Source organism: Euprymna scolopes, chromosome 3 (assembly GCF_053919585.1).
Source record: "Euprymna scolopes isolate OS-2025 chromosome 3, ASM5391958v1, whole genome shotgun sequence".
Taxonomy (NCBI): domain Eukaryota; kingdom Metazoa; phylum Mollusca; class Cephalopoda; order Sepiida; family Sepiolidae; genus Euprymna; species Euprymna scolopes.
In genome coordinates, this window is record NC_136484.1 from 194,237,346 (window position 1) to 194,252,998 (window position 15,653).

Genomic DNA, 15,653 nt, shown 5'->3' on the forward strand with positions numbered 1-15,653 from the left:
TCTTTTGGGGGAACTAGTTTTCCTCTCATTTAAAACATTAGCATTTAACTGCCCTCGTGGGGAGGCAAGTAAATAACTATTATTTTTTAAATTATTTTGTTTTTTTTTCTTTCTTTCTTTCTTTTTCTTTTATTTTTTTTTTTTAATAAAATTGCATAAAGTTCCGTTTTATTATAACGCAACCGCAACTCTGGTTAATTTCTCAAAATAAAACTAAAGAAAAGTCATTTTTTAAGTTTTCTCAAACATTTTTTTAAGTTATTATCGACTATTCCTTGTTTCTTTTTTTGTTTCTTTTTTTTTTAAATTAAACTTGAAACTATCGAATTTGCTTGGATTAATTAAACCCTTAATGACTGTGAATTTTTTTTTTTTTTTTTTTTCAAATAGTGTGCCAAATAATTGTCTCAGTCTTTCAGAATTTAATGAGATGGACATGAAATTGTGTTTAATTTTTAGTCAAGGCGTGATTAATCTAAAAAATATACTTTATTTTTTACAAAGATTTTTTAACGAAAATAAGTGGCATACGGAATTGGAAAAAATAATTGTTTCAATCTTTAAGGAGTTCATTATGTAAATAAATACTTATGTATCCATTTACTTTCTGTCTTAAGAGAGAATATTTTTCAAAAATTTTGTAAATATCCTTTATATGAATCTAAAAATATATTTGCAAAAATAAAATAACCTCTCGACTGAAACTTGTGAGTAAATTCATTTTATTGTTTATTTTAATGATATCAGAACAGATTTTTACAATGTTTTGCGCTGACAAACCCAGTAATTTGTACGCGTCAAAGTTGCTTTCATAGCAAATCAATAGTAGGAGCAAATAATCGGACATTATTTAGCCGTACATTTTTTGTAAAGCGCATTGTGAACGACTAAAATCCGGCACGACTAACTTGTCCAATCGGCTCCTGCTGATTCAAGCAACTTTACAGGTTGTTTCTATATGACAAACAGCAGGAGCAGTCAGTCGTATATTGACCGGGTATAATTTTGGCCGTACATTTTTAGTAAAACATAAAAAATATGACCATGAATTTATAGAGTCAAGGGAAGTAACTCCTGCACAAGAAATATGGAGTTGTTAGCCTTCGCTGAGAGAAAAACAGTTGATGATTTTACACAAACTTCGTATTAAAAGAAAACTTAATACAGATTAAAAATGATTTTAAATGAAAAGTCAAAAAGTCAGGGATATTTTTCAACACGAGTCAATAAATAATATGACAACAATTCTGATCATCGTTACAAACAAAATGACCAAACAAATGTAAAGGAAAAAAATTATTTGGAATATTCAAATTATTATTCTCATCTTGAGTGTTATTGCACAATGTTTCCAGTACGTTTTTAAAAATATCATATAATGTATATTTATAATTTATATTAACAAATACTATTGTATATACACAATAATTTCATCTGTAATACTTTATTATGAATCTATGAAGACCACTAGAGAGACGAGCTAAAACTGTTACGGACCAGGATATAAATATCCTAACTCGCTACAAAAGAAAATAATGAAACGAATGGAAAGAAGGAAACAAAACTCAATTGCTGGATAAAATAAACATGTCGTTTATTTTCTGTCAAAAATAAAGGGTTTAGGTGAAACACGTGTTCATTCAGTCGTTGACGACTACGCGCGTGGAAAAGAAAGGAATTAAGTAGAGGATGAGAGATGGCAGTCAGCATGTAGAAAGGGAAATAGAAAGGGAGTGTTGGCCTCAGCTAAACCGTGCATTCATGATAGCAGTCGTCCACGTGGAAAAGTCTTCAAGCCAAGAGCTATGGACACCGAACTTGCGTGGTTGATGAACCCAGGCAAAAAGGGAAGAAAGAGGAAGTTGAATGGTTGTGTTGACTTTTATATCGGGGTGAGTGTTCTGACTGCGCATGTCTAGAATTCCTTTCAGGGGAACTGTGATCCTTAAATTAATCAAGCGAAGTAGTATAAAGTCCAAGTAAATAGTTCTTATCAAATATCCAAAGAAATTTCCTATCTTATTACAAAAATAAAAGTAAAAAATTGTTGGAAATTGTCTTTTTATAACAAAAACGAATGCAATTAGTGTGTCCAAGTCTATAAATGTCAGAAATTTGCAGTCATTTTTACAAAATTACAAAACTTTATAAAAAAAAAATTATATTTAAAAAAGCCAAACTTACATCAGAATTTTTTGCAAAAGTAATCTGTGTTGGCGTTGGTCCCCTGGGAGCACCTTTTGGTGGGTAATTGATGATCGGATCAAGTCTGAAGTAAGGAAAAACAGTTTTGATCTGATTAACAATGAATGTTGACCGTTGAATAAAATATCTAAGATTAACTGAAGAAATTCCATGCTCTAACCGTAAACTATTGAATATTATTGCTAATAATAATGATAATAGTAACAATCATAGATTACAATGACTAAGTAAAATAATGTAATTTGTTGTCTTAATTTTATGGTTTGTGGTAATGTTTAAGAAGAGTTTTATTTTTATGATAAAGAAAAAAATCCAACCATTAAACTGACTCAGAATTATGTCGTACCCAATTATTATTATTATTATTATTATTATTATTATTATTATTATTAAGTCATACCAATTTATTATTATTATTATTATTATTATTATTATTATTATTATTATTATTATTAGTAGTAGTAGTAGTAGTAGTAGTAGTAGTAGTAGTAGTAGTAGTAGTAAATGCATGGGAAGTTGGTGTTTTGAGATACAGTGTGGGAATTTTAGAACGGTCTGACAAGGATCTGCATGCCATGGATATCAAAACAAGAAAAGTTTTAGCAATGTTTGGTATATTTCACATTCGAAGTAGCGTAGCAAGGCTGTATCAAAAGAGGAAAGATGGTGGGAGAGGATTGAAAAGTGTAAAAGATTGGGTTAGAACTGAGGAGATGTCGTTGAAGGAATATGTGGTTAGAAGTGTGGAGTGGATGCTTAAGGTTGTGGCCAATGAAGTGGAAGTATGTGAGATCAAGGCTTATTATGTGAAACGTATGAATAGAGAAAGGGCAGAGGAACTGGCTAGGAAGAAAATGCATGGGAGGTTCTTCCAGGATATAGCAGAAGTGGCTGATGAAAGATCATGGCAATGGCTTAGAGCTGGGTATCTGTCTAAGAGTACTGAAGCTTTTGTTTGTGCAGCACAAGAGCAGACATTCGGAGCACAATTGTTAAAAAAAGTGGTTCTAGGAGAGGAAGTTGCTGCAGAATGCCGAATTTGTGGTAAGACCTCAGAGTCAATTGCGCACATTGCAGCAGGGTGTAGTGGACTGGCCCAGAGAGAGTACCGCAAAAGACACGATCGCATGGGACTCCAGATATATTGGGAGGTGTGTAAGAGGGTTGGGGTGAAGTGTGCTGGAAAATGGTTTGAGGAGGTGCCTAATGAAGTGAGAACAAGTGAGGATGGCAAGGTAGAGGTATGGTGGGGCAAAAGTGTCATAACGACCAAGCAATTGGAACATAATCATCCGGATTTGGTCGTCATTGACAAGGTCTCAAAAAACTGGCAGATTGTAGACTTCTCAGTACCCTGGGACAGGAATGTGAGAGAGAAGGAGAATGAGATGTGGAGCAATTATGCTCCATTGGCCTTGGAGATAAGGCGTATACACGGGGTTAAAACACAAATAATCCCAGTCATAGTTGGTACACTAGGGGTAGTATCAAGTCGTCAGGAAGAACAATTGAAAAAACTACAAATCACGATGTTTTAGACGGCCTTCAAACCTCTGCAATTATAGGTACCACCAAAATCTTTATGAAAACCCTTGATTTTTGAAGCTCCTGGTTTGAAGCCAGGATTAAGGGAAATCCTCTGGAAATGAATCCCATCCCTTTCCAGAGAGATGTTCATAAACGAAATCAGAATTATAAATCATGTCATACCTAATTATTATTAATATTATTATTATTATTATTATTATTATTATTATTATTATTATGTCATACCTAATTATTATTATCATTATGTCATACGTAATTATTATTATTAATTATGCCATAACTAATTATTATCATTATTATGTCATCCACAATTATTATTATTATTATTATTATTACTATTATTAATCATGCCATACCAAATTATTATTATTACTATTTATTAATTATGTCATGCCCAATTATTATTATTAATCATGTCATACCCAATTATAATTATTATTAATCATGTTATACCTAATTATTATTATTATTGTTATTATTATTATTATTATTATTATTATTATTATTATTATTATTATCTCATACCTGATTATTCTTTTTCTTATCATTATTATTATTATTATGTCATACCCAATTATTATTATTATTATTATTATGTCATACTTGAGTATTATTATTATTATTACGTCATACCCAATTATTATTATTATTATTATTATTATTATTATTATTATTATTATTATTATTTTTGTTATATCATACCCAATTATTATTATTAATTATGACATACCCAATTATTATTATTAATCATGTCATACCTAATTATTACTATTATTAATCATGTCATACCTAATTAATTCTTATTATTAATCATGTAATACCTAATTATTATTATTATTAATCATGTTATACCTAATTATTATTTTTATTATTAATTATGTCATACTCAATAAATTATTATTAATAATAATTATGTCATACCCAATTATTATTATTTCGTTTATGTTGAACAAAAAATAAAAGGAAAGAGTTCAAAAGTTTTGTCCATGTGTTGATTTGTTTGTCATTTTATTTTATTGACTGTGATTTGTACTGTTTGCCAAGACGCCAGATACCAAGAAGCGGCTACAGCTAGATTTAGCTTGACTACAATGAGTCTGCCACAGTTAATAACACTCTACTGATATAAGTTTGTGCAGCAAATTTAAGGAGAAAGTGGACCATGAGTTTACTTTCAGTAGCCTCATACTTCTCGCTTCCCTTATTTTGACTAAAACCATGAGCAATGTTTCTGATAAAGGGGGGAGAATTGCTGCTTTGTCAATCAGAATCTGTCTTGTCATTGACTAGTTTAAGACCTTGAAGTAGTACTTTCTTCCATTTTTTAGCTTTATGTCTTGACTAGAGCGATTTCCTTATTAAAAAAAAATTGGTGGCTGTACTGTAGTCAATGTCAACAGTTGTTTGGCTTTCAGAGGCGACTCTTTCTGATTGGTTGAAGTCTGGTAACCAATTAAAATTGAGTATTTTGATAGAAGATAGAACTGATCAATCAGCATTAAGTATTTCAAGCAATGAATATTGAATATTTTACACAAATTGTTTCTCTGCTGCTGCTGCCGTTGTTGTTGTTGCTGCTGCTGTTGTCATTATTAATATTGTTGGAACAGGAGTTCTACATGATTTTTCTTCCAAGTAAAAAGAATTAGTTTTACTTACATGTTTTTACTCAAGTCCCACACTTCAACCCCTTCTTCATTGACGCACGCAAATATCGTCGATGACCTAGGAGACCAATCAACAGCAAACACATTTTTCTATAAAAAAGAATTTTGAAATCAAACTTAAGAAAGCCAAAAATATTTTTAAATACCAAAAAAATTTAATTTGATAAATTGATTAGATTTTGATAAAAATTGAAAAAAATAAAAAACATGATACCCTTTTATGTCGCGATGTAGGGGCCAATTGTTTTATTTTTGAAAAATAATTTTATGTTTTAAATAGTATAGATTAATATTAACGACATTAAAAATCTACTTCTTATTTTTCTTCTTCTCCAATTCAATTAAAGTCACTTTTCCCTTGTTCAGGGTTCAGACGTTTCAAGCTTACTCTTATTATTATAGTTGACTGTCTCCAAATTCTGCTGCATCGTCTGATCTAATGACTTGCTTTCAAGTTTTCTTTGGCCGGCCAACCTTTCTGTGATTCAAGACATCCACACCTCTTCAGCTGTTTATCTAGAAGGATGAATGTTTCAGATGACCGCATCAGCGTAACTGATTCTTCCTAAGGGCAATCTCTATGCTAGGAAAATGTAGCGCTTTCAGCAAATCCTCTGACCTGATATGTTAGGTCTGATTAGATTTAACATTACAGATCCATCTGATCATGGATCTATCATGGCGGGCGAGTGAGAGAGGACTGGGTGAAGCCCAGCATTCACTATCAGAACAGACGAACTTACTCAGATATAAAGGGGAACAACTCGCAAATTTTTTGCTGTTTTCACTCTTTAATTAAACTTAACTAAAACAAATAAATTTGATAATTTTCAAATTATGATAACATGTTATTCAAATATATTTTATAAGTTTATCAATCTTATCTTTTTTTCCCTCCCTGTACAATCCAGAATATTATTTGGATGAGATGAGGATTGATAATTCATAATGTTTAGCATATTTGCAATGTTTCAGCCAATCTTCAGTGTTATTTTCCCAATATTTCAGCCAATGTAAACTCTGATTTTCTGTAATTGCATCTTGTCAAACTTGAGAATCTTTATGTCGAACTGAACGGAATTTCGAATGGAACTCTTCATTTTATCTGCTTGGCACAGTACAGTTAGATAAATTAAGAAAATGAAACAATGCTCTTTTGTATAGCATTTTTTGTTTTTTGGGGTTTTTTTTTTGAACCCTACTTTCTTCCCCTTTTGACTTACCAGACGATAAACTGTTTTATCTCCTGTTCTTGACAACTGGAATGATTTCTGTGTTCTGTTTGCGTCAAATTTAGAATCTAAAACCTGAAAAATAACAAAACCAAACATCAATTTGAAAATTTGCAATGAAAAATGTTAACATTTATTTAAAAAAAATAAATTGTTGTCTGAATGAAATCTTTCACAGAAAGAAATTGTCTTCTATATAATAAAAATAAACATATATGTATCAGGCTGATTTTTAATAATCATGTATGCAAATTTAATTTTTTTTTAACAAAGGAAAGGCTTAATCTTGATAATAACTGATGATAAAAATAAAAAGAAAAGGATTTCTTTTACTTTTGATAAAGACACAAAAATATTTCCTTATTATTATTATTTTAACTATTATTTTTACTATCATTATTATTACTAATATTATTATTACTAATATTATTATTACTATCATTATTATTACTATTATAATCATTATTATTACTATCATTATTATTATTACTAATATTATTATTACTATCATTATTATTACTATTATAATCATTATTATTACTATCATTATTATTATTACTAATATTATTATTACTAATATTATTATTACTAATATTATTATTACTATTATAATTATTATTATTACTATGATTGTTTTTATGATTATTGCTATTATTATTATTTTACTATTATTATTACTATATTATTAAAGTTATTAGCACTACCATTATTATTACTAGTATTATTAAAATTATTATTATAAATAATATTACTATCATTATTACTATTATTACTATGACTATTATTATCATTACTGTTATTACTGTTATTACTGTTATTACTGTTATTATTATTATTATTATTATTATTATTATTATTATTATTATTATTATTATTATTATTATTAACAGAATGAACAGAGAAAGTGCAAGTTTTGTCTTTTTCTTATAAATTAGTTTGGTTTCAATGATTTCAAGTAATGAATATTAATTAAATTGCAAAGCAATAGCAAGAAGCAGAAATATCTACTAATTAAGAATTAGAATTTGGTTATTTTTAAGATTACTATTTCCAATTCACTTTTGGTTGCCCCTCCCCATGTTAAGAATGGTTTTTCTAAATAATAATTTTATTATTTAGAAAAGCCTTTCTTAACAAGGGGGGAGGGAGCTTCCTTTCCCTAATCTGTGCTTTCACCTAACAATTTAATAAACAAAAGATAGCATAAAGCATTCAATTAAAAACGAATTACCAATCGGAGGTGGAGTTGATACAGTAATTGTAAAAATAATCAAGAATTCAAATTGTAGATTTTTATTCAGGCAAAAACACTGATCGTTTAAGCGAATGGAAAAATCATCCATCAAGCTTGGCTGTTAGAATTGAACTTACTTCAGTCTTAAAACTCTTGATCACTTTCAATAAACGAGTATAATGAACAAACAAGTGAAGATAGTTACTTACTACAGAAGATGAGAAAGTGAGAATTGGGGTCAGTCTGTCTTGGTGCCATATACGGACAGTCCAGTCAGCACCACAACTGAGAAACACATCTGGCAGAAATGGAGACCAAGTTACACAATAGACCGGAGCCTAGAATTATAAAAACAAATGTTGAGCCTAAAATTATAAAATTAAATTTTGAACCTAGAATTATAAATGTTGAGCCTAGAATTATAAAAAAAAAATGTTGAGCCTAGAATTATAAAAACAAATGTTGAGCCTAGAATTATAAAAACAAATGTTGAGCCTAGAATTATAAAAATAAATGTTGAACCTAGAATTATAAAAACAAATGTTGAGTCTAGAATTATAAAAATAAATGTTGAGCCTAGAATTATAAAAACAAATGTTGAGCCTAGAATTATAAAAATAAATGTTGAACCTAGAATTATAAAAATAAATGTTGAGTCTAGAATTATAGAAACAAATGTTGAGCCCAGAATTATAAAAAAAAATCTTGGGCCTAGAATTATAAAAATAAATGTGTAGCCTAGAATTATAAAAACAAATGTTGACTCTAGAATTATAAAAACAAATGTTGAGCCTAGAATTATAAAAACAAATGTTGAGCCTAGAATTATAAAAACAAATGTTGAGCCTAGAATTATAAAAACAAATGTTGAGTCTAGAATTATAAAAATAAATGTGTAGCCTAGAATTATAAAAACAAATGTTGAGCCTAGAATTATAAAAACAAATGTTGAGTCTAGAATTATAAAAACAAAGGTTGAGCCTAGAATTATAAAAATAAATGTTGAGCCTAGAATTATAAAAACAAATGTTGAGCCAAGAATTATAAAAACAAATGTTGAGCCTAGAATTATAAAAACAAATGTTGACTCTAGAATTATAAAAACAAATGTTGAGCCTAGAATTATAAAAACAAATGTTGAGCCTAGAATTATAAAAATAAATGTTGAGTCTAAAATTATAAAAATAAATATTGAGCCTAGAATTATAAAAACAAATGTTGAGCCTAGAATTATAAAAACAAATGTTGACCCTAGAATTATAAAAACAAATGTTGAGCCTAGAATTATAAAAATAAATGTTGAGCCTAGAATTATAAAAATAAATGTTAAGCCCAGAATTATAAAAACAAATGTTGAGCCCAGAATTATAAAAACAAATGTTGAGCCTAGAATTATAAAAATAAATGTTGAACCTAGAATTATAAAAACAAATGTTGAGCCTAGAATTATAAAAACAAATGTTGAGTCTAGAATTATAAAAATAAATGTTGAGCATAGAATTATAAAAATAAATGTTGAGCCTAGAATTATAAAAACAAATGTTGAGCCTAGAATTATAAAAACAAATATTGGACCTGCAATTATAAAAATAAACACAAATAGATAGAAACGAATATGCATCACTTTAACAATTACAAAAAATGTAATTTGATTAAAATTTGAGGTAAAACTACAGAATTACTTAATTGTCTAAAAATTGTAAAAAACACACCCACATAATTTTTATAAAACACACGAAAATTAAATTGTTTACCAAACCTGTTTAGTTTTAAAGTGAAAAAATGATTTAGAAGATTTTTTTTTGTGTTAAAGTGCATGAAAAGTTCATATTTGAGATCCCATAAATCAAAATAAAAAGAATGGCAAAAATATAGCCTTTATGCTTCTGAATTTTTTTTTTGTTTTTTTTTTACACGGTGGTCACCACTTATTAAGGCTCGGAAGCCACTCAGGGATAAGGGTTATTGCAAGTACAGTACGTTAGTGTGGATATTTAATAAAGTGTCTACTTAAGGGGGAAGTTCATCAGGAATTTGTTTACGTTGGACTTGAAGACATCCAGGTTGTAGACAAGTGGGAAGCAGGCAGACAGAACAGAGTTCCACAGGCGTGCAGTTCTAAGAAAGAAGCTTTGTCCATGGAATCTACATTTTGATTTAGGCACAGATAAAGAGTGGGGAAAATTTTTGACAGTGGATTCAGCTAGACGGGTGTTTTTTGTAAAAGATTTGCGAGAGGGGGCCAGAGCTTGGAGTTCAGACGAGCATCTGCCATGGAAATAACGATAAAACAAGGACAGGCTCGCAATGTCTCTTCTGTGGGAGAGAGGTAGCAGGGTAGAGAAAAGGGCATCCCCCACTAAGCCACGAAGTCTATTTTGTACTCTGTCAAGGCAAGATAGGCTGTTTTTAGCAGCTCCTCCCTAGATATAGCAGCAGTATTCCATCCTTGGGTGTACTTGGCTTTTATATAGATAGAGAATTGCATCAGTAGTGAGATATCTTCTAGAGCGGTAGAAGGATCCCACCATCTTTCCAGCGATCTTGGCAACAGACTTGATGTACGTGTTCCATTTCAGATCAGGAGTGAAGGTCAAACCCAGAAGCTTATCAAAACATGGGGCTTCTCCTAGACGAGAGCCATCCATTTCAATTGATACCAGATGGGGATCAGAGCATTGATGATGTAAAGATAGGAGTTTGGTTTTAGATGCATTAAAGATAAGCAGTCACCTCTTCCCCCACTAAACCACATGCTCGAGATCAGAGGAGAGAGAATTAGAGAGAACTTTGTCATTTACAGCCTTTGATGTGTTGCCATAGACGGTCGTGTCATCAGCATAGATGTCAACGAATGATTTAAGTATGTGTTTAGGGAGATCATTGATGTAGATCAGGAAGAGAGTTGGGCCCAGGATGGACCCTTGAGGGACTCCAGCATTAATACTGCAGACCTCTGATTTTTGTCCATCAACCACTACTCTTATGAGCCTATCAGAGAGAAATGATTTAATGATAGAGAGAACATTTCCAGTTATACCGTAGCTGGAAATCTTGTGAAGTAGGCCTTTATGCCATGAGGATTGATTATTCATATTATTTGAATTATTCAAACTACTGTTCTCATCTTGAGTGTTATTTTTCATGTTTCTGCTGATGTAATCTTCGACTTTCTTCATATTTATATTTTGTCGAATTTGGAAATCTTTTTGTCAAATTTGCGCGAGCCTTTTCTAGTCTCACACAAAAACACGCATTCACATTTCAAGCTATATTACTTGTCATATACATACGCGCACACAAACATACGCGCGCACGTCCACATACGTACATATATTCACGTTCGCGTACATACACTCACATTCATGTGTATACACACACAGGCGCACACGTACGCACACAAGGACAACGTCACTTCCCCTTTCAAAGACCTGGCCTGAGAAGTCCGAAGGCGGATACCTTGTAAAATATATATAAATACAACAAAAAAAAAAACAAATTAATTGTAAGACACAGTTCTACAAAATTCAAATATTTTTGCCCGGATACATACAAAAAAAAAAAAAAACGCACACACACACAAAAAAAAACATTAAAAAAACTTTCAAACACGCATACAAAAATAATTGTCGCCATCTTAAACACGTGAGGAAATTAGAACGTGTAGAAACAATAATGCAGGTTTTGTCAAAGACATTAACCAGAACTATATATATATATATTTCTTTAAAAAAAAAAAGAAGAAGATATATATATATATATATATATATATATATATATATATATATATATATATTTTGTGTACAGAAAGTTGTTAGTTGAGACAGGTCATTGGTACCGTCGGTTTCAAGCCCGATAATAAGGCCCGTTTAAGGTATCTTTATCGAGCTCTCTTCAGCCAATATTCGTCTATCTTATAACCGGAAGTGTGAAGTATATATACCTCGCGAAACCACGTTCAAATCTCGTTTTGTTTAATCCCCCCCCTTTTTTTTTTTTTTTTTTATCTATCTATATCTATATATATATATATATATATCGGGTAATGTAATACCTAATTTTCAACTTTGAATTATTTAAATTTAAGATCTAATTTCGAAAAAATGTTTTTTTATATGAATCGATTTTAATTTGAACCCCATTTAATTCTAAAATCTCTTTCCTTATGTATAAAAACTTCAAAATCTGTATTGGTATCGGTTAAAAACTTAAAAATTCGTTTAATTATATCGAACATTTAAAAATTTCCAAAAATACGTTTAAAGTTTCAAAAAATATATTTTTAATTATATCGAATCACGTTTAAAAATTTCGAAATACGTTTAAAAATTATTTTTTAAAAACCCAAATCTTTCAAGGTTTGGGGAAGTGAGTATTTATCTATCCTAAGTGATTTCCCTAGTTTATTAACATTATTATATTTTTCTATAGTTTTAAATTCGAAATAGATTATAAATTACATTTATAAAATATAATTTTTTTTTTTTTTTATATATATATATATATATATATATATATATATATATATATATATATATGACATTAATTAAAAATCTATAATATAATTGCGATTAAAATCCAAGTTTACCGACTAATTATTTATGTATTTACAATTTTTTTTCCTTATATATATATATATATATAAAAACAACATCTAAGTGTTGTTCTTTTCATTGATCCAATTTATTAGGAGACCCTTCCTTCTATGTATGCAACTTTTTAAAGCTTCACTCCTCACATTTAAACATTTTATTTTTGGGTCATGAATGGACCGGAGGATGTAGTATTTCTCTGCGTTACAGAGTGAACATTGACTTAATTCCGGGACGTATGCTGGTCTATGCTCTATTTTTCTCCATTTTATGGAAAAGGGTGTATTTTTTTCTTTAAGCTCCCACACGCGGGTAGCTAATGCTGTATTCATCCTATTATTAGCTCTAAAGGAGCTCATATGTGCATAATATCTTTGTTTAAATTGGCCTTTTGTCATACCTATATATATTTCCGGTATATTTGTGGATTGTTCCGTTACTGTGGCCTCATAGACAAGGGATTCAGCTTTACAATTACCCTCCAATGGACAGCTATTTTTGGTCCTGCAAGAGCAGCCTGCGTTATCTATCTTTTTTGGTTCTTTGGATATTATCGACTTTATTGATGGAGCTGTCGAGTAACTAACTTTCACCGTGTTTCTATTAAAAAGTGTATGTAGTCTATGTGTTCTTGGAAAATGTTTGTCTAGAAGGCTAAGAAAACAATGCCCTACTCTAGTTTTAGTGTTCAATGAAAACGGAGGTAAGAACCAGATTATTTTCCGTTTCCTCTTTCGTTTTATATTTTCTTTATTCTGGGTTTGTTGAAATTTTATGTTTTCATTGAACCCACTTTGATGCAGTGCGTCATTATAATATGGTGCTGCTTTCTCGAACACTTCAGCGTTCGAAGAAAGCCGTGAAATCCTTTGGCTAATGTTCGCTACCATATTTTTAAACACTGTGGGTGGGTGGCATGAACCCTTATTTATATACATGAGTTTTTCATTTAGTTTGTGAAACGGTTTGTGCATTTTCTTCTCGAGATCTAGAGTGGCATCTAAAAAATCTACTCTATCTAAATTTGTCTGTATTATTATTTTAAAGCCTAGTTCCTTAAAAAATTCAGTTAGGTCTTTTCTAAGCCTGTCTAGTGCACATCCATTGTAGTCACGCGATAGGCAAAGTCCATCATCTCTATATAATCCAAAAAAGTGATCTGGGAATTTATATTTCATGGTCTCCAGTAGAAAAAGTCCAACCAGATCGCAGATATCCGCACTGTCATACGCCCCCATCGCGACGTCAAAGGGGTCTTCGGGGTTTGATTTTTTGACCCACGTTTTATCGTCAAAAAATAAAAGGGTCTGTCGAGCTTGCATGATTGTTTCCTTATCGAGCTCACTTATCTTTCTATATTTTGATGCGAAGATCAACGCTCTTAAAATTTGGATTTTCCTTTTAATTGAGCACTCTGCTGGAATTCTTTTTCCAAAAAAACTAATCACATTATATATATATATATATATATATATATATATATATATATATAAAAAATGTTTTTTATCAATAAGTTTGAAACACAAATCTCTCGGTTAATTCAACCTCTGGTGAGTAAACGCTTTTCCTTCCTTTCTATTATACCTAGCCCCCCCCCCCCCCGCCATTTCTTTTGGTTGCAGCTTCCAAAAAAAATATTAACAAAAGATATAATAATGATAAAAATAATCATACAATTTTTTTTTCAAATAAATAATATTAGTAAAATCATAATGGATGCTCAACAAGTAAGCGTAAAACTCCCACAATTTATGAAAACTAGTGTCGAGGGATGGTTTGCAATATTAGAAGCACGGTTCCATCTCCGACATATTACTACGGACGAGACCAAATTTTATACCGTTATAAGTGCATTGCCACCTGACGTAGTGGCGAATATACCGCCAGCGGTTTTACACTCGTGAGATTATGTTAAATTAAGGGAGTCGGTATTGTCTACCTACGAAGAGACCTGAACTCTTGGAGAAATTGATGAGGACCACTATGTTGGCGGGTCGTCCATCAATATACCTCCAGGAGATGTTAACAGTTAATAGAATAGGAGCAAGCGACGAAATAGTGCGCCATAAGTTCATACGCGCATTGCCGAAGCAAATTGCCCCGGTGATAGTGACTCACATCGAGATGCCCTTGGTAGAGTTAGGTCGACTGTCCGACAACTTGATGCCGTTAATAGAAAATACACCGGTATTTCAGGCTGTAGAAAGTCAAGCTCGAACAAGTCACCACGGTATTAGACATACAGGCGAAACAACACCAGTCGGTCTACACACGTATAGAAGGAAACAGCGACCGAGAGTATCTAGAGCCCTTATTTATTTCGCAGAAGAGGCTTGTACATGTAAGCCGTGGTGTAAATAAAGAGGATAAAATTCTGATACCAAAGCAGCTGAGTTTGGCTCAGTCTACATAATTAAAGCTGAAGTACTAGAAGCACTGCACTCCACCCATCAATGAGTGAATGGGATGTTGGCTAACACGACAACTATTAATTTGGCTCAGTCTAGATACTAGTATCCGACAAACAAGGGTACAATGTCAAAAATGCAACTCGATTGCTTCATCCCAACCAAGAGGACCACTAATGCTACCCTCAAACCCAGAATTCCCATTCCAAAAGACTGTCACGGACTGGATACGCATTGGAAGAATTATATGGTATATGCAGACCAATACACCGGCTGGATTGAAGTTGTCTCGCTACCATCAGGGAAAGCTACAGCAGTATGCAATGCATTGAGGGGGTTAGTTCTGCACATATGGTGCACCAGATGAGATATCATTCGATGGAGGGCCACCATTCGACTCATTGAAGTAGAAATCGTTCCTGGATGACTGGTACATAAAAAGACGTATATGATCCGCACATCATCCCCAAAATAATGGCCAAAAGAATGCTCATGGCCTGCATTGATGGCTACAGCCACCTACTACGTCACGATCGGGCATCACAGACGATGATTAAACATAGGAACACACTCTACCAGGATCTCGGATTATCACCAGCTGAAATATTATATGGTCGGACAATAAGGGATCACTGTCCTATACTTTGCAAGAAGCACCGTATCCACGATCGGTTGACAAAAACCTAAAAATTGAGAGAAAAGGCAATGGCAAACAAGCATATGCAAAACAAAGAACAACCGTTCACTCCAAGTGTTTTAGGTCAGTG

At 31.5% G+C, this 15,653-nt stretch overlaps 1 protein-coding gene across 1 annotated transcript in view; it reads right to left on the reverse strand.

Annotated features, from left to right (window-relative positions):
- LOC145260460 (dynein axonemal intermediate chain 4-like) overlaps positions 1–15,653 on the reverse strand; it is a 160,170-nt gene that overhangs the window by 14,019 nt on the left and 130,498 nt on the right. The window contains exons 19-22 of the mRNA XM_080118537.1: positions 8,096–8,224; positions 6,644–6,727; positions 5,413–5,510; positions 2,185–2,269 (exon numbers count right to left, since the gene is read on the reverse strand). Coding sequence (XP_079974663.1) covers positions 2,185–2,269; positions 5,413–5,510; positions 6,644–6,727; positions 8,096–8,224 — 396 coding nt within the window. The remainder of the gene's footprint in view (positions 1–2,184; positions 2,270–5,412; positions 5,511–6,643; positions 6,728–8,095; positions 8,225–15,653) is intronic.